Here is a 19966-nt window from a genome sequence, read left to right as displayed (position 1 = left end):
GGCGCAGTGGAGCTCGGGCGGAGTTGTGGGAGTGGAGGAGGAAGAGGCGGTGGGGGCTACGGGGGCTGGTCCCAGAAGATGGCGGAGGCGGGGGTGAGTAGGGGGTCTCCCGGCGAAGCGCGGGTGACGTGGTGCTGAGGAGAGCGGCCTGAGGAGGAGGGTGGCCCTCGGGAAGAAGAACTACTTGTGTTGTTGCAGCCTGGGAACCCTGGTGGCAGGTGCGGGGAGCCAGGACCACTGATGGGCCTGCAGGGCAAGAGGCTCCGCTTACCTGAGAGGGGTCCGCGAGGTCCAGAAGGGGACTGCGGGATCGGGGAGGGGTCATAGGAGGCGTCCAGGCACCTCGGGCAGTGGATGAGTGTCTGAGCGGGAAGAAGTCTGGAGGACGGCGGGAAGGGCGAGCCAGAGGTCTGATGAGGTGGAGGTCAGCGAGCTGTCAAGCATAGAGCTGCCAGGACTTGGGGGCTTGTAACCTGGGAGAGAAGACTCAGGTTTGGGCCAGGGTTGGATCCAAAGAAGACAGGTTATAATCCACTCAAAAGATAGGGCATTGGGTTGAGGAGTAGGACTCTGGCATTTTGGACTGGAATTGGTTACCTATGGAATAGGTATTTCGGTAAAGCCAAAGAATTCTTGCCAGGGCCTGGAAGTGGATTTGATGATAGTTACTGGATTTTACGGTTGTTTAGTGGGGATTGGCAATATGGAGAAGGAAAGCAGTGTGGATTATGGGAGTGGGCGCGAGCAATGGTGCTAACACCGTGTCCAGTTAACGTTGGAAAAAGTTGTTAAAAGTATGATATTAGCTAGATACTCTAGGAAAATATACCATGAAGAACTTGCTGTTTTGTAGGATTGATGAAGAACTGCTTTAAAAACGAATGGTTAGGCTTGGCAGCTGGGCCGCTGAAACTGTTTGGTATCAGTATTGCGGTGAAGCTGAGGACTGCAGGGGAATGCGTGCTCCAGTCCTGGTGCAGAAAAAATAAAAGCAGCCAAACAGTAGCTAGATGGTGTTTTGTAACTTTTGGGTTTGGCCCTGATAGTGAACCACTGAATGAAGATAGATGAAGGGAATGCTACTAATGGGGACCCCAAAGAAAACCGAAATTAGACGTGTACCCTTCCTGTTTTCTCTTGCTCAGTACTGTGTTTTATCATTGTGTTATGTCACAGTTATCGGTTCATGTCTGCTATCCAGTGACCAGGCTGTGAATCATGTACCTTTGGGAAAGAGGTTGATTCTGTTTAACTGACAACTGTTGCTTTTGCAGATGGTCACAGGGAAAGGAAAGGATAAAATGCAGTTCAGTAGTTTAAAGACAGTTTTCTTAGTTCAGAAACTTAAAACGATGGAGTAACTTTTTTAGGCACTGAGATATGACATTTAAAAGCTGTAAGGGAATGTGAATGCAGCTAGCTTACTGGTTTCTGTGTTTGGGTTTTAATGTTAAGAGGAAAGAGTTGCAGTGTTTCTAAGGCAAATATTTCTTTTCTTCCTAGAAATTTTTAACGTCTCTAGCCCAGGATACATGTACATATGTTTTTATTTAGGGAGAATTAAACTGTTTCATTGATTTAAGTATGTTTTTTTCTAATGTTAGTGCTTATCCTATTTCAAGAATGCTATTCTAATTAAGAGAGCATATGATGAAAAATATTTGAGGTAGTAATTCCACTTTATTGTTTAGTAGCTTATGTGACCTAAGCACCCGAAGAGACAGGGTTATCTGAGGGAGTAAAAATATTTCTTTTACTGCTAATCATTGGAAAAAGAATGGTCTTGTCATTTGGTTTTAGGGGGTGTTGCAGTTGTTGCAATGCAACAGGTTCTTAAGGTTACTGGAATATTTTGTATGTGTGTTTGTTTTCAAACGCTTGTTGCCTCTAAGTTGTTTCAGTGGCCAACATGAACTTTGATTTTTATTCACAAAGCTCATAATCACTTATAACTCTTTTTTTAACCTAAAAGTAATAATATCAATCCATTAGTAGGCAGCCATACACCTGGATTAATGTTTTTCCAGTATTGATGATTCATCACTGATCTATGCAAATTATTTGAACTGTTTTTCTTTCTGTTTAGTATTGTACTTTCCAGAAATTTTAGGCCAGGGCTCAAAGTAGAATTTTTCAAATTTAGTGGAAAGTTTTTCTTTGTGAATTGTTGAAAACATTATTTTGGTATTTGGTAGTTTACCAACATGATTTTAAAAACGGTTTCTTGTGTGGCACTTAAATTGTTTTGTACCATGTTTGTGAATGGAAGCAATGTGGTGAAGCAGAAAGAACTCTAGACATGGGGTCAGAGTGGGTGGGCCTAGTCCTGGTGCTACCTGGTAACAGTTCTGTGATCTTAGAAAGTTACTTAACCTATTTTATTTCGTAATATGGGAACTAACAGCACCTGCCTATTTACCAGGATTGTTTTCGAGAATCTATGGAGATACTGTCCTTTAAACAGTACCTTTATACCAGAGACTTCTTCCCTGGTCAGCAAATTATTTGTCAAGTAATCTAAAGTTTTCAAATATAGATTTTTAAAAAAATTTTGGAACCTCAAGTTTATCACTAATGTAAGACTAATATTTAAAGATATAGAACCACTTTGTTTTAAGAAAATGGTATCAGTACATAATCAGAAAAACAAACTTCAAAATAAACGAAGGGAGCTTACTTTCCCTTGAAAATAACCCACTCCTCTAGTGTGCAACTGGTATCATAAACATCCTTTTAAAGGAATTTCATTGTTGCATGGTAGGGGGTGAAATGGTTTTGTGGAAGCCTCTATCCCTTTGATGAGTCTGGTCATTTTCGGGCATTCACTATGCATGTTTGTGGTAATAAGAACTGATGGTACTGTCTTAATCTTGTTACTCCAGTTGACCACTTTGCATGTCATTGGCCTTGCTAGTAGAGTGAGAGAACTGTTAGATTACTGATTCTTTACTTTGGATCATGGACTTTTTTGAGTACTTGATAATAATTATGGAACTTTCGTCCCAGAAAAAAATGCATATATACACAACTTTTTTGCTTTGTTTTGCATGGGGGTCTCATACCCATTGGAATAGATGATCTCCCAGTTCCCTGCTATTTCTTAAAGCTTTTACTTTTTGTCACCAGTAATTATATACTATTGTATTATGATGTAGTTACAAAATTAACTTTTTGAATCTCATTCAAATAAACATCAAACAAATGTGTTATTTTTAAGGAGAACTTTTGGGGCAAAGTAGGAAACTGAACAAGCACTGCCAGGAAAGGTTAAATAAACAGCTGTGGTAGAAAATGTAAATAAACAAAGTCTCCAGTTGTCTTGAAATAGAATAAAGTATCTAGCAATCAGTGGCTCTCATTGTGGTGACAATTTTGGTTATCACAAATCGGGGAGGGGGCATTTAATGGGTGGGAGCCAGGGATGCTAAATGTTTTACAATGCTTAGAACAGTCTCATACAGCAAAGAATTGTCCTGCCTAAAATGCCAGTGCCCTTTGACAAATGCTGGTGAGTGTGAGATGGGGACTAGCATGAGTGAAATAGCTTTTTTAAACTGAAGTTGTTTTCCTTTTTAAAAATACTGTTACACATAAAATACCCCTTTCCATTAATTCCCTTTTGGAAAAATCACAAACAGAAACAAATGATATACTATCTCAATGTGGGTTACTCAGAAAGTATGCCCATCTTCTAGTTACTGTTAGCAGCACATGAGGGCAGTGTGCTGTGTCTACTGGGATTTGAGGAAGTAAAGAGTCAACTTGTTCTCATACAGAGTGTTTGCTATTTTTTCTTTTTACTTTAAAACATACTTTTACACCTTGATCTAGTACTTTTAAAGAAAATTTCAAGGCGATTGTGCATTTATTAGCATCGTCTTCGTGCAGTTGTATAGTCACTTACTTATTTTGGCTTACTACCTTAGAGTGTATTATAGTTGAGATGGTATTTCAACATCTAACCATCTTTTCAGTAACCAAACACCTTTATATAGAACCATGTGCCGAAAAAGAAGTCTGAGCAGTTGAGATGGAATGGAATTCAAGGTATAGAGGCAAAAGGATGAGCTTCGGAGTCAATTAGACCTGAAGTGAAATTTCAGTTTTGGTACTGCATGTCACATGACCATAAGCAAATTGCTGAATCTCTTTGACTTGGTAGCCTCATCTGTAAAATGAGGATGATAATTCCTACCTTTGTGATTGTTTTGAAGAGTAGAGTTACTATATGTCTGGCATGGACTAGGCCCTCCATAAATGGGTGCCCTATAAAGAATGATGATGATGATAATGAAGATGGAGAGTTCTGTAGCTACTGAACCTTGCCAGAAGCAACCAGATGATGATGATGATGATGAAGGAGAGTTCTGTGGCTACTGAACCTTGCCAAAAGCAACCGGATGATGATGATGATGATGATGATGATGATGAAGGAGAGTTCTGTAGCTACTGAACCTTGCCAAAAGCAACCAGATGATGATGATGATGATGATGATGATGAAGGAGAGTTCTGTAGCTACTGAGCCTTGCCAAAAGCAACTAGGTGGTGGTGATGATGATGATGATGATGATGATGATGGATAGTTCTGTAGCTACTGAACCTTGCCAAAAGCAATCAGGTGGTGGTGGTGATGATGATGATGATGATGATGAAGGAGAGTTCTGTAGCTACTGAACTTTGCCAAAAGCAACCAGGTGATGATGATGATGATGATGGATAGTTCTGTAGCTACTGAACCTTGCCAAAAGCAACCAGCTGATGATGATGATGATGAAGGAGTTCTGTAGCTACTGAACCTTGACAAGAGCAACCAGGTGGTGATGATGATGATGATGGATAGTTCTGTAGCTACTGAACCTTGCCAAAAGCAACCAGGTGATGATGATGATGGAGAGTTCTGTAGCTACTGAACCTTGCCAGAAGCAACCAGATGATGATGATGATGATGATAAAGGACAGTTCTGCAGCTACTGAACCTTGCTAAAAGCAACCAGCATGCATGGCATGCTCCTATGCCTGGATTCCACAGCAAGGAATGGTCTGCAGGACCAGGTCAGGAGGAGATGTTTCTGGGCATTTTCAGTTGGTATTTAGAGTATGTTTTCCCATGAATTAGCTATATTGTGGGTTAGTTTTTTCAGTCCCTTAAGCAGTGGAGTTCAATTACTTTATAGTCTAAGTAGGTCAGTGAGGACTACTAGCCTGGGAACAGAATTTCCTCTTGAATGTTGAACACACAGCTTTGATGTGGCACAGCCCCAGGCCTGTTGTCTAAGTGTTTATCACATGGAACTGATAGGCAGTGGAGGTTACTAATACTTACAAATATTCTCATTTTCATACTAGTTTTTTTTTGTAATTCAGCCCCATTCTCTGCAGTTTACACGAGGGCTTTGTTCCAAAATTCTTTCAAAGGTTGTTTGAGACTGGAAAACTCAGAGGAAATGTATATATTTTAAGTGATGATTAGGAGCTAGGTTTGCTCTCATAAAGGCCTACTTTACCCTATATGGTTTGATTCAGAAAGAGTTAACCCAGTTTAAGCAAATATGATTATGTGGAGCTCCCACTGTGAGCTAAGCAGGAACTTTTCTGGGTGCATAGGCACAGTGATATTAATATAATCATAAATAAGACCTTCATGAAACGTTTACAATCCATAAAGCAACTATACCTATAATTACAAAGTAGTCATTCTAAGTGCTACACTTTTTAAAATAAACTGCTTTTGGATTAAAGGAAATATTATTTCTGTACCGACTTATGAAAGTGCCGAAGATACATTGTTGGATGGAATAAAAGTAAATTACCTGTGTAGTATTTTTTCCCATTTAAAAACTGTTAGTATTCATAGAAAACACATCGAATATGTGACAGTTTGGGAGACTGAACATTATGGTAAGAATGAAGGCTTTCGAGTCAGACTGCATACTTTTGAATCCCAGCTTGGTCTCTTACTGGAGGTGTGCACTAGGTCAAGTGACTTAACCTTTCTTTGCTTTTTTGCGTCACCTATAAAATGTACATAATAATTGCACTTAACCTCTGAAGGTTATTGTGAGGATTAAATGAATTACCACATGTCAGGTGCTTAAAACAGCACATAGAATGCCCCAAAAGGAAAGATCACTTTGGTCAGAGGAATGAACAAATACCTAGACTGATTGTAGTAGCAAAGTTTTAGGTTTTAGAAGTCAGGAACCAAGTGGATAAAACTCATTAGAATCTAGCCATTAGATTGTTCTTCATTTTCTTCACTTCCTTTCTTTTGTTTGTCCTCCAGCTTTCTTACAGTCCCTTCTGTGATTGCAACAAGGGCAGACTGTTGAGGCAGGGGTGGGATAGTGTTGTGCCCCTGGGGAGAGTGAATCAGGTCTGGTTTCTGTGGTTGGTGTATATGTAGGTGTGTGCATGGTGGTCTGGTTTTGTAGAATGTTTTTGTGCGGATAACCAAATATATAAGCAATAAACATTAAAACAGGTTATTTTGTCCTTCTATGGAGGTTGTCCTCATGACTTATTTTATTGCAAAAAATACAGCGTCTTCAGTCAGAATACGCTTACCTGTAAAATATAAAATACACTATTGTACTGATCGGCTTAGAGATTTAGGGAGAAGAAAACAGAGAGCAGGGTTTTACCCTCCAGATTCTAGTGGAAGTGTCAGATTACCTGTTCTGCTTTTCTCAGAGATAGAGCAAGCTGTTTCTACTATGATTCTAACCTTTAGGTCTCTTAGGTCACTTTTTCTGTCCTAGTAAATGTAACGGTAGTACTTTATTTTTTATTACATCTTGCATATAAAAATACTTTTAAAACTTTTTCTTATTCAATAAATGTTAATAATTTGAATAAATTAGTATACAAGCTTGTCATTTTCTCATTTGTCCATTTAAATGAACTAGTATTGAAATCAGTAAAATTACAATAATCATGTATTAGATGCTCATTAATTTCTTTTTTCTTATCTCTTTCAGGATTTCTGGTAGGTCCTACTTTAGGACAAGATGTGGTGGTACTGTTGAAGCGTCAGTCTTTGATTCACAGACACTTGAGCTTTTCAGCTGGGAAGCCTTTCCTTTTTTTTTTTTTTTTTTTTGTTTAACGGCTTACTGAACCTATGAAACCATGGCGGAAGGAGAGACAGAGTCACCTGGGCCCAAAAAATGTGGCCCATATATCTCATCTGTCACTAGCCAGAGTGTGAACTTGATGATTCGAGGAGTAGTGCTATTTTTTATTGGAGTATTTCTTGCATTGGTGTTAAACTTACTTCAGATTCAGAGAAATGTGACGCTCTTTCCACCTGATGTGATTGCAAGCATCTTTTCTTCTGCATGGTGGGTACCCCCATGCTGTGGCACGGCTTCAGGTATGTGTAGGATGTTTCTGTAATGCTTAGAAAGGAAATAGGGTAAATGAGTATGGGTGTTGTCTGAGCAATAAACCTTTTTTAAAAAGAAAATATATTCATTGAGATACAATTTAGATATAATACACTGGACCTGTTTGAATTGAACAACTTGATGTGTTTAGGTAAATGCGTACAGTCACATGGCCACTGCCAATCCAGCTGTGGAACATTTCCATCACCTTCCAGAGTCTCTCGTGTCCTCTTGCGGTCCATTCCCCAACCCAGCCTCAGGCTACCACTGATCTGCTTTCTGTTGCCATAAATTATTTCTCTCTGTTCTAGAATGCACTATAAATGAACTCATAAAGTATGTATTCCTTTCTGTCTCATTTCTATCTGTCCTGTAAACTTTTAACATTTACTTCTAAAAAACAATCCTGTTTCCCTTAGGGATGAAGCATTTAACCCTTTAATTTTGTTCTTTCTTCAACCCATTTCATCTAAGTGTTATTTTAAGTTATTTTGAGGACGAGCACCACCATCTGGTTTTAAGGGTTTGATGCGTGTGTTGTGATCTTGTTTTTGAAGTAATAAAAACTTGAAAACTTGAAAAATTCAAGTTTAAAGCTTCATGTTGTATTTTTTTAGATATTTGTAAATGCCTTTTTCCTTGGTATCTTATTTTTGTAAGTACCTTAAGAATAAGAAATATTTAAAGAGATCTATAAGGTAGACTCTTTGCATAAAATTATTATCCTATTAGTTACTTTAGATTTTTTTTTTTTGGTGGTGGGCAATGTGTAATGCATAGAGTAGAGCATTTCACAATACTTTATTGAAGCCCTACATCCACAGTTTATAGCTCTTTGGTGTTTTCTAATGACCAAGACCAATAGATTAATACTGTTTTTAATAATAAAGTAATAGAAGGAAACCATAATCATGTGGTAGAAGATGATTCTGATTGAAGGAGAAAATTGCGTTTTTAAATACCCATTTAGTGTCTCATACTTAACATATATGAATGAATATCTTGCAACATAATATGTATCCTTCTTGGCTTCCATCCAAAAGCTGGAGGTTGAAGGGTGAGTTTGAAGGGTGAGGTTGCACTTTCGAGAAGTGTTAGAATGGCCTTGTGAAACTTACTGGACAATTATAGAATCCGGTTGCACGGTTAGAGGGGCACTGTTGTAGTGAGGCTTTAGTGCTTATATACTGATGTCTCACTATTACAGGGTTCACATTAAAAGTGAAGTCATGAAGGCAGTGATTCTTAATTTCCCCAGGGTTGTCATTCTCCAAGTGAAAAGGCAAAATAGTCCAAATAAAAAACAAATTAAATTGTATCACTCTGCTGTATGTACTGGTCCTCATGCATTTTTCTTTCATTTAAATTCAGAAGAGAAAACGTTTTCTCAACAACTTTTCTAGTTCTTTGTTTCTTTTCTTCTATGGTATAGTCTGGCTGCCAGTAGAAGCTTTTTGGGACATGGAAGAACATACATGTATTTTCAGGATAGAACAAAGGGAAGGTCAGAGAAGGGAAACTGTTGCTTAGTGAATGTCTGCTAATGTGCTAGGTACATCCTGTAATCCCAGGGTTCTGTAGAGCAACTTTGGGAGAGAGATGTTTGGTTTTGTGCCTGTTTGGGGGGGGATGAGGACACTCACTGAGATGAAGAAAGAAAACCAGTGAGCCCAGGGTCCCAGAGCCAGTGAGTGGTGTGACTGGGCCCACATGTCACATGTTAGGGAAGGGAAAAGGAAGCTACTCAAACTTTCCCCTACTCAGGATGCCTCTTTTCAAGCCTCCAGACTGGGTGCCAGACCTAGATGGAATTCCCTGGCATGTGTTGTGCATTTGGGCTGGGGCAGGAGAACTTAACTGAGGTTTCATTGTACCTCCACTATGACGAGTAACAGGGCTGCATAGTGTCCTTCTGGTCCTTCTGCCCTGTAATGTCAGCACTTTTGCCATAAACTTACATTTTAGAAAGGAAAATTTCTAATGCTAATACCACAGTTCAGCTGCTACTTTCCTTCCTATTTCCAGCCACTAGGTTTGTCACACTTACGAACTTAACCTCATACCTTTTCATTTGGGGAATTTGCGTTTACATTTCTTGCTTAAGTATCTCTTCTGAAAGCAGTTTGTACCACGAGGTACTTGGGCAAAAGAAAGAGAGGCATTAGGAAATCTAGATTCCAGCGAATTCTGCTACCAATTTTGTTCGTTAAGTCATGATGTTTCGTAGATGAGAGTGAAAGATACCAGATTTGTGCAAGTTACCAGAGATGGAAAATGGATTCTCGCAAAACCTCTGCTCTGCTATCCCCTGCATCATTATTTTAGGGAAAGTATCATGGGAAAAGAAGTAAATGATTTAAGAAACATAGTGTGTTTGCGTTTGCGTGTATATGTAATATGCATATGTTTTTGTGTGTATGTGTTGTGTGGGTTTTCAAGACCTCTCTAGGGTCTTACCATCTTAAGTCAGAAAAACTGATAATCCTTTGATTTTCCTGTTCAACTAACATTCATAGTCCGAGCAGCTACCTTTTGGAGGGGCTCCAGAATCACCATCTTCTGTGTGTAGAAAGTACTCCTGGTTATTTGCCACCTTTCTCTATAGCACAATCCTGGAAAATTTGCTAGTGGTGCTTCTGGAGGGACAACTGATAGAGAACTTTGGTAAACTAATTTTGATGACTTTTTTCCTTAATTCCATATTTTTAGTTTGATAATGCTGATGTTACAAGTTAACTTCCTTATGTATGCCATGTACCAGAATTGGAATTAGAAATATTTTCAGCGTTATTGAGGGCCACAAAGAAATCTTTCTAAAGAATACATAGAAAAAGACAACTCGTGGATAAAATAAGTAGAGAAGTTGCCTCAAAAATCACAAGTAGCCTGGTTGTGTCCAAACGTACGAAAATAATATCTAATGTAAAAAGAAAAGAAAAATCTTTCCTGTTTAGTTTTACAGTCCACTGCCCCATTCCTGTAGAACCTTGTAAGATTTCTTGCTTTGTCTCCTTTTCTACATCCAGTTTCCAAGTTTTACATCTTTCCTCTGTCTCTTTCTTCGTCCATCCATCCCTCAATGGCTGTGCTTGGAGTCTTGAGTCTTTTCTCTTCCTGCGTCTAGTTTTGCACCCACCCGTTTCTCAGCCCCCTTGTGTGGTACCCTCACTACTAAGAAGATGGCCTCTGTCTGGTACAACAGTGATGACATTGTTTTCCTGATTGCCCATTGTCTGCAGGGTAAAGGCTTTATAATATGGCCCTTGCCTGCTTTTATCTTCTTCAGAGTCTTTCTGGACTCTGCAGCTCCCTTTGTGTCTGAAGCTTACAGCTTCCTTGTAACACCAGCAGTTTCCAGTTGTCCATGATTGTCCTCAGTCACCTCCCTTTAATGAGAGCACTGTTTCTGCGCCATTTACTGCTGAATGCTCCTGCCTAAAGTGTCATCTCTTTCTGTGAAGCTTTTCTGACAGCCCAGCACCTTGCCTTCCTGCAGCACAGGCAAAGAGAAGCCTGGGACCCCTCTGTCCTGTCAGCTGTACTTAATGCAGGATTGCATTTAATTGTTTTGTTTCTATGGTCACTTTGCAACTGGAATCATATCTTACTCTTTTGCCTTTTTTTTTTTTTTTTTTTTTAGACGGAGTCTCACTCTGTCACCTGGACTGGAGTGCAGTGGCACCATCTTGGCTCACTGCAACCTCCACCTCCTGGCTTCAAGCAATTCTCCTGCCTCAGCCTTCCAAGTAGCTGGGATTACAGGCGCCTGCCACTATGCCCAGCTATTTTTTTTTTTTTTTTTGTATTTTTAGTGGAAACAGGGTTTCACCATGTTGGCCAGGCTGGACTCTAAACTCCTGACCTTGTGATTCGCCTGCCTCGGCCTCCCAAAGTGCTGGGATTACAGGTGTGAGCCACCACACCTGGCCTTGCCTTTTTAAATCTCCAGCAAATACCAAGAACCAGACATATGGTCAGGGCTTAAGTATTTGTTGAAGGAAAATATTATCTTGTAGTTTTCCATCGAAGTATACCTCATGGAGTGTTTTCGTTTATTCAGTTCCTGTTTTCTTACAAACTGTCTGGCTTTGACTATGTTCCTTTTAGCACCTCCCTGCATTAAGCACGCTCCCGTAAAAAAGTGATGACTTACTACTGAGGTTTTACAAACTTCTTTAGTGTTTGGCTTTGGTTGACTGTAACTAGTTACTGGGAAATAACTTAAAGATATCACAAGTAATGTGATTTTTGCATCGGAGAACCATTTGATTTATAAGCAGGACTGTGCTTGCATATGATTTTACACAGCCATGATTTTAACAGTCTTTCTTGTTGTTTTTTTTTTTTTTTGAAAAAAAAAAGTACAGGAAGAGGAAAAGGGGCCCAGACATACTCTGTCGAGCTCTCAAACAGTGGAACCTCACAGTATTGCATGTATTGCTATCAGACTCTGCCATGCCTTTATTTAAGGGAAAGAAAGAAGACATTTAATGGGAAGTGACAAGCTTCTTTGAATTCTCCCTCTCAGTGAGCAGCTGAGAACCATGCATACTCAATGGATTTGATTTTTATTGGCAAATCCCAGGGTTGGCAGTGTGGCAGTTTAAATTTCTTTTTGTGTTTTTGCTTTCTCTCCTCAATTGTCTCTCACTTGCAAGTCTGACATCACATGCATAAAAATATAGTCAATTTTACTTATTTATATCTTGGCACACACATGTCAGTATTCTCTATGTAATAATTCTTTACCTGTGGCATCAGTTGCTCAGGAAAATTGACTTGGAATGTCTGCTTTTAGTTGACTTTACTCAGCAACAGGCAAAGGGAGGATATATATCATGGGGGGACTGGGGTGACAAATGAGCTGTTAGTTTTATGAACCCTTGAGAAAAAAAGGTGATATTTGTTTAGTTACATTTGAACTGTTAGAGATGCTTGTTGCCGTTTTATTTGTATAGAAATTTAAAAATCCTGTCAGTTAAATCTTCTCGGAATTTTGGAGCAGTCTTTTAAATAGGAATATAGTGTGAAACTTCTAGACTTACAAATCGTTATTGGAGCTCTGCATTGCCGAGATAGTTGTTAATCTCTTAATGTTCTATGAGCCATCTATACTCAGCAAATGCCTAACTTAAAAGAGTTGTGGACTAGAAAATGCATACAGTATTGCAGCATCTCATCTTGAGATAGAAGGCTGGTCACACAGCCTTTTTCAAATGCTGCACCATTGATCTGCTAGCCTGTGATTTTTGATACTAATTGGTTTCTGTTTTTCTTTGAAGAGTGAATGCATTGCCTGTGAGATATAGCTGGCTAATATTGGGTAAGGGGAGGGCCTCTTGTCCCTCAGGCACTTAGATTTTGGCATTGTAATTTCATGATTCCTCTTGAGTGGTACTGGATATTTTAAACATGCTTTTCAACTGATGTGACAGTAGTGTCTTTATTGCCAGAATGGCACAACATAATCATCCTGTTTTTAGGAAGATTAGAATGTTTTCATTAAATATTCTTTTTAATAACTAATTTAGCATTTAAAATTCTTTCCCACTAAATGAATAAAATGTTGAGGTTTGAGAAATATTTAAGAAAGGGATGAGAATATTTTGGGACCCAATCACTGACATTTTATATACAGTTATATATAATTAATGACACAGCATTCAAGGTGTTCTTTCCAGAACTAAGGGAAGTGCTAAGATGATTTCTTCTTCTAACAGTGCATTTAAAATTTAACTGAAAATTTTAAATACCTGTACACCTTGTTTCCTCCATTGTTTCTATGTGCAGAATGAGTCTACCTGTAGATTTCTGTTGTGAGTTTTCCTACTTTGACGATATGACCTACAGCCTCATTAAAGGGCTAGAGTGGAAAGGAGTGTCAGTAAAAGGCGCTAGATGCGGAAGACTAAGACGGGAAGCTGGTAGGGGTGAGACTGATCTACGTAAGAGGCCAGCCAGAACCATCAGAACATTGTGTGTATGATGAGCTTGTTGTATACTTTTATGCTTCTAGATTTTCTTTAGATTTGTGGCATGTAATACCTATTTTATGGTTTGGAGTTTAGAGAAAACATTTCTTAACTGCTAACTGGTTTGATACTTTTCAGGTCTCATAGGTATCAGTAGCAGAAAAGTAGCATGAATCATCTAGTCCAGTCTGCTAAATTATGAATCATATATTTGAAGAGTGTTTTGTTTATTATAATTTAGAATGTTGTTGTAATCATTTGCAATACTTTCTTCATTGGTGTTATCCTCATTTCATTTCTTTTGGAAGGTAAGTTAAAAAATATCAGTGATTGATGTGAAATAACTTGTTTGTTTGTTTTTTAAGAATCTTTAAAATGCTTGTGGTGGTTGTAGTGATTCTTTTAGCTTAAGTGTTGCCAGTACAACATTGGAGATAACTTAATTTTTTTCTTTTTTCCCCACAGCTGTGATTGGGTTATTATACCCCTGCATTGACAGACATCTAGGAGAACCACATAAATTTAAAAGAGAGTGGTCCAGTGTAATGCGGTGTGTAGCAGTCTTTGTTGGTATAAATCATGCCAGTGCTGTATCCTTTACTCTGTAATGAAATGCATGATAACAAAGCTTCCAACAAACCAAAGGTTAAACAGCTCCTTACAACTTCACTGTTGTCAAATTGTGATATGCCCACTTAGTCAGAAGAAGAATGTGAACCATATTGTTGAAACATCAGTGTAGCAACTGTGCAATTACAAAGTGGGGTATAGCCTTTCATTTCAATTCGTATTTTTCAATATCACTTAGAAACTTTGCAAATTTAAAATATTTACCTGTTTTCTTAAATTTGGTTACTTAATTACTTCTGTGTAGTTAATCCAAAAATGGAACAGGTACATTTTCAGAAGAGTTTTTTCCTCTCTTTCTTTAATTGCTAATAAGGACATGTGGTAGCTTCAGGTGCTATTTTGTCTTTTGTTTTTTTTTTTTCTTTTTTTTTTTTTTTTTTTTTTTTTTGAGACAGAGCCTCCCTCTGTCGCCCAGGCTGGAGTGCAGTAGCGTGATCTTGGCTCACTGCAAGCTCCGCCTCCTGGGTTCACGCCATTCTCAGGCCTCAGCCTCCCGAGTAGCTGGGACTACAGGCGCCCGCCACCACGCCCGGCTAATTTTTTGTATTTTTAGTAGAGACGGGGTTTCACCATGTTAGGCAGGATGGTCTTGATCTCCTGACCTCATGATCCGCCTGCCTCGGCCTCCGAAAGTGCTGGGATTACAGGCCTGAGCCACCGCACTGCACCTGGCCAAGAAGCTTTTTTTTTTTTTTTTTTTTTTTTTTTTTTTTTTTTAAAGGTAGACGCATTGGTTTTAATCAATACTGACAAACCATGTAAATGGCATAAGTAGAAATACCAACTTAGACCTTGGTCAAAAATAAATTTCATTCCCAGTACATATTTTTAAAGTTTTATTGTTTGAAGATTCAGACATTTTATTTAGTGGTTAATGAGTGTTTTTACAGTGTCCCAGGCAGCTCCTATTTCTCTTGCCCTTTCTACCTCCTGTGCCCAGAAAAAAATGTTTGCCCTCATAAGGTTTTTCTCCTGTCATCCTCCTCATTTCCTCTCTTCTACTTCCTCCTCATTTGCTCTGACTTTCCTTGGTAGAAGAGGAACTAGGAAATGCTGTTCCTGTCTTTTCTAGGAGATGTGGTTTAGACAGTGAAGGTGGCAGGAACCTTGGGTACTTGGAAAAGCAGTAAGTGTGACCCAGGCTGCCAAAAGTTTGCTCTTACAACTCTGCACTGGACTCAGGGCTGGCAGAGTTAGCTAGCTGGAGAGAGAGGGTGGGTCATGTGTCAAGTAGATCCCTGTGTCTTTCACAGAAAGTATTGAGGTGTTGTGGATGAGCTTGGGGGCAGAAAACACGGAAAAGAGAAGGGTTGTAGATTCCGAAAACATATCTGCCTTCCTCTGCACAGCTGTGCTGGCTGTTGCAGTTCTGTGAATTTGGACGTCCCTCAGTGACTTTTATTATTTTTAATTTCCTTTTGTATTGAGGACATTTCCATGTGTTTATTTTGGTGAACTTTTTGAGATTTAAGATTTTACAAAAAATCTAGTGGTCAGGAGGGCTTAAAAAGATAAGATCATATACCATGATATCTAGAAGAGAACTTAGAAATCACCTAGTTGCACATTTTTTTTTTTTTTTGTAAAAATAAGACAAATGGAAGCTAGAGAGGTTTGGTAATTTACTAAGTCATTTATTCTGCGACATTGCAGCAGAGCTGAGAACAGACCTGAGAGAGCCTGACTCAAGTCTAGGAACATCTCATTTGCCTACACAGAAGCCTCAAAACTGTGTCAGTTCCTCTCTATCTGGTGGGTTAGATCTTTCTCTCTCAGACATTTCCACTTCGATTTTTGTTTTTATGTAGAGAAATTTAAATAGCCTTTCTGAAATTTTAAAAACTTACTAAGTTTAAAATCTTTACATTGTTCACTCTTTCTTTCGCAATGAAATACTTAAAAATAGCAATCTTAGATATCCTGTTGTCCTTTAAGTAAAGTCCAAAATGTTTACCAAATTTATAGCATACACTTCTAATATTAGGTTACTTAGACTTTTCAAACTCATATGGCACTATTTTTTTATTTTTTGAGTTGGAGGCTTGTTCTGTCACCCAGGCTGGAATGCAGTGGCACAATCTTGACTCACTGCAAGCTCTGCCTCCCGGGTTCACGCCATTCTCCTGCCTCATCCTCCCGAGTAACTGGCAGCCTCCCGAGTAGCTGGGACTACAGGCGCCCGCCACCACACCCGGCGAATTTTTTTGTATTTTTAGTAGAGTCAGGGTTTCGCCGTGTTAGCAGGATGGTCTTGATCTCCTGACCTCGTGATCCGCCTGCCTCGGCCTCCCAAAGTGCTGGGGTTACAGGCGTGAGCCACCGCGCCCGGCCCATATGGCACTATTTTAAGACTGATATATCTGTTTACTCTGGAAGCCTCCTTACTTCGCTGTGACTTTTAATTGAGTTTAGTTAACAAACATGAAACTCATTTAATACCAAATTCCACTCCTTATATGAGTGTTTATTTCATAGGGAAATCAGAGCTCTAAACCTTTTCTTTGAACTTTAAGTATAATGATAGCAAAAGAATAAGAAAAGCTTTTCCAGAAAGCATATCCATATGAATTGTAGGTTTCTTTTTAAATCAAGCCTTAACAAGAAACGACCTTGAAGGGGTTGCCCACAATAGTCCTGAGATGCTGAGAAATAAGCAAACTGGGTGTTTAGGATAGTTGCTTGGTAGGGGTAGGGAAGTGGTGAAAAACAGAGTGTTAAAGGTAGTGGGAAATGGCTTCGTATGCATTTTTTTTTTTTTTTGGACTTCTCTGTACTTGTAGCGTGGTCAGTTTGGTGATATGTGTTCCTCCAAAACCTCCCCCGCCTTCCCCAGTAGCTGGTTATAGAGCCAAGAGATTGCCTTTGGGACATAGATAATGCCCTTTTAATGGCACTTGAAATTAATTCCTTTAGTGTAATCCTCTAGCAAAGAGATGAGAAAACTGAATCTGTAAAGCTTCATTTTACCCAGAGATTTTGGTGTAGAAAAGGGCCATACTTTTGTGAATAGATGCTTAAGTAGGTGATGAAAATAAAATATCATTTGAACAAACTGTCCTATACCAGAAAGTCTCAGGCACCAAAATAGCTTGGCAGGTTGTAAGATAATGTTCACTTCAAGGCTTTATCCTCAACAAATTAAAACTAGAACAGTTGACATAATAGAAAGGGATACTGTGTCCTTGGTACTCTTGTTTCTGAACTGCATTATTATAAAATGTGTCTGTCAGTAAATCATAGAGAGAATGTGGTACCCTGTTAAATAGCTGTCAACTCTTCTATTTTCAAGTTCCTGTATGATTCTCAAGTAATTCTAAACCTACTGGAGAAGTAATATTGGTTTCCTTTTTTGCAAAAGTGTGTTCTTTTAGTGATACTTGTGTTCTGAGGCTTCTAATTATTTTTAGCAAAGAAAGCATTTCTTAAATAATGGCTTATAATTGGGAATGTATGTAGACTGTTTATTTTTTATTTTTTGGAGGGGTTACAGGTTGGTAGGTAATGTCTTTTATGTATCTGTTATTGGGTAAATACTGGAGATAGTTTTAATCTCACCTAGCTTCATACATTGTACTAAGAGACTGAGGTACTTGAGTAGAAGCAATTAATTCCCTTCTCAACAGATGCATCTCTTATTTAGAAAAATGAACAGGTGATATTATTTGGTTACAAGTTTTAAGATGACTTCTTAACACTGATCTCAGAAAGTGGATTTTGATAACAACATACAGTTGTCTCTCACACTGGCTGCACTATCCATTGGACTGTGGTGGACTTTTGATAGATCTAGAAGTGGTTTTGGCCTTGGAGTAGGAATCGCCTTCTTGGCAACCCTGGTCACTCAATTACTAGTATATAATGGTGTTTATCAGTAAGTATTAATCCTTAAAATTTTGGTGCTTGTTTGCTAGATAAATAAATGTTAACTGCTTTCAGAATTGAGATTATGAAATGAGGTTAGCCAGTTTAATCTACAGAGTAGTTTATTTTCATTGTAATTATCTTAAGTGTCATTGCAGTTCCTCTGTGGGTATTAAAGACATGTCTGTTATTCTAGATATACATCTCCAGATTTCCTCTATGTTCGTTCTTGGTTACCATGTATATTTTTTGCTGGAGGCATAACAATGGGAAACATTGGTCGACAACTGGCAATGGTAAGCTGATGCTTATTAATCACTTTTCTGAATGAGATGTATGACAAGTTTTATCTAAAAGGTAGTCCTTTAAGGGAAAGCAATTTGTGAAGACAACATTCTTTGATTGATTTTTTGCACTTCCATTGAAATAAATCATTTGGAAGAATTTAATCACAGGTGTTTTAAAAGTTGAGAAGCCACTGGAGAAAAAAGCTCAAAATGTGTTATGGATAGGGCAATATGATTTATTGACCATATGGGGGATATTAGTGGTTTTTAAAAAACTAATATACAGGTTTCCACTATATCAAAAAGGGACAGTTTTGAAAGTTAAAAAGGTCACTATTAATAAGTATGTTGCTACAATAAGTATAAATTAGGACCATCTCTAACAAATCAAGACGTTTGATCATTTTAGTTATGAAGGAAAAGGACATTGTTGATGATTCCAGTCATAGATGGCAAGGGTTAGGGAGTGACATTCAGAGGCCACAGCAGTTTTATGAATAAATGCTGTCACTTTTACCTTTTTAGCCAGGTTAAGAGAATTGAGTGATTTACTTTGCTGTATTTTTGGTAAAATAGCCAACCAATTATCTTACCCTATTGGTTTCCTTTATTTTGAATTGTGGGTGTACATTTTTATAGCTGTACTTTAAAAATATTGTTTTGACTAGAAGCTTTTGTTAATGTAATAGATTTTTTCTTTTATATCATATAATGATTTGAAAATACAGTGATCTGAGTTTACCACAACAGCCCTGTCCTTAAGTTCGTGAACTGTTCTTTGCTAACTTGCCTTATTGAGGACTCAAAGAAAGCTACTTTGCTTCCTTTCATATTAAAAGATTGATCTAAATTCTAAATTATATACTGCCACTATTTGCTTGTAATGCGAAAATCTCATCTTTCTTCTGCTTTTGGCTGTGGCTTTTTCACTTCCAGAAGGTGAATTATTTTTTTCCCTGTCCCATTTGTCATTTAATCATAGTAATTATGTAACTCTCAGATTATTTGAGGAATAAATGGGCACATAGTAATAAAGTGTTCATTGTTAGAGCTTTTCAGTTTATTTGGAAGCTGTTATTCAAAAGAAATTTTCATCTGTTAACCTTTTAACCTTTTAATTTTTGCAGTATGAATGTAAAGTTATCGCAGAAAAATCTCATCAGGAATGAAGAAGGCAAAACATATCTTTTGTACAAAAAAACAAGATGAAAAGGATGTGAAGTGGTAGATATACCAACAAAACTTCAGACTGTAAAATTGCCAGGATGCAGTTTTTCCCTTGATTGGCATGTGTGTATATATGGATAAATATACACATATACACACACATATTACTGCAATCTGTGATTGCTTCGTCTGTAAATCAGTTGCAAACCTTTATGTATTTGACTTAAATAACTGTAAGATATATATGTACTACATTAAAAAGTGTTGATTAATAGATGAAATTTTTAAATTAATTTTTTAAACATGCCACACATTGTTTCACAATGTTACCGTGCCAAAATATTGTTCCTGTCATGCAGAGTCTAAGAATGCTTTGAACAATTTGTAAACTTAGTGAAATAAAATAAGAAAGCCAAAAACAAACAAACAAAAAGCATATGGGGAGCTGGTATTTTCTCTTTAGCTTACTGTTGTGCCTTTTTATTTTTCTAATCACAGCAGTATGAGTTATGAGTGCCCTAATTTGTGGTTAGTTTCTAATTTAATGCTGTTTCATAGAGTTTGGAATGTTTTGATACAGGGTGAGAATGGACTTCTGGTTTCAAACCTGCATTACTGGAGACAGCCCAAAGAGTAATTTTCTGTTTTGACAGATCTTACTGG

General features: G+C 38.1%; 1 protein-coding gene and 1 long non-coding RNA gene across 4 annotated transcripts; one reads left to right on the top strand and one right to left on the bottom strand.

Moving 5' to 3' along the window:
• The first annotated feature begins 12 nt into the window (after nucleotides 1-12).
• On the top strand, nucleotides 13-19739 carry LOC105492503 (insulin induced gene 2). 2 transcript variants are annotated; one of them, XM_011759696.3, is made up of 6 exons: nucleotides 13-93; nucleotides 6979-7373; nucleotides 13824-13948; nucleotides 17693-17859; nucleotides 18046-18145; nucleotides 19264-19739. In XM_011759696.3, exons 2-6 carry the CDS (start codon nucleotides 7130-7132, stop codon nucleotides 19303-19305), a joined length of 678 nt encoding a protein of 225 aa, XP_011757998.1. In that variant the 5' UTR covers nucleotides 13-93; nucleotides 6979-7129; the 3' UTR covers nucleotides 19306-19739. The 2 variants fall into 2 exon arrangements, with proteins under 2 accessions (XP_011757998.1, XP_011757999.1); XM_011759697.3 differs by lacking the exon at nucleotides 13-93 and adding an exon at nucleotides 102-218.
• Nucleotides 6427-7664, bottom strand: LOC139357071 (uncharacterized). Of its 2 annotated transcripts, none has more exons than XR_011609683.1 (3): nucleotides 7550-7664; nucleotides 7275-7398; nucleotides 6427-6565 (listed from the first exon to the last, which is right to left on the bottom strand). It is a non-coding gene; the product is annotated as an uncharacterized lncRNA (long non-coding RNA). The 2 variants fall into 2 exon arrangements; XR_011609684.1 differs by having other exon boundaries at nucleotides 7507-7640.
• Nucleotides 19740-19966: the final 227 nt, after the last annotated feature.

This window comes from Macaca nemestrina, chromosome 11 (genome assembly GCF_043159975.1).
Source record: "Macaca nemestrina isolate mMacNem1 chromosome 11, mMacNem.hap1, whole genome shotgun sequence".
Taxonomy (NCBI): domain Eukaryota; kingdom Metazoa; phylum Chordata; class Mammalia; order Primates; family Cercopithecidae; genus Macaca; species Macaca nemestrina.
This window is presented reverse-complemented; position numbering and strand designations above follow the sequence as displayed.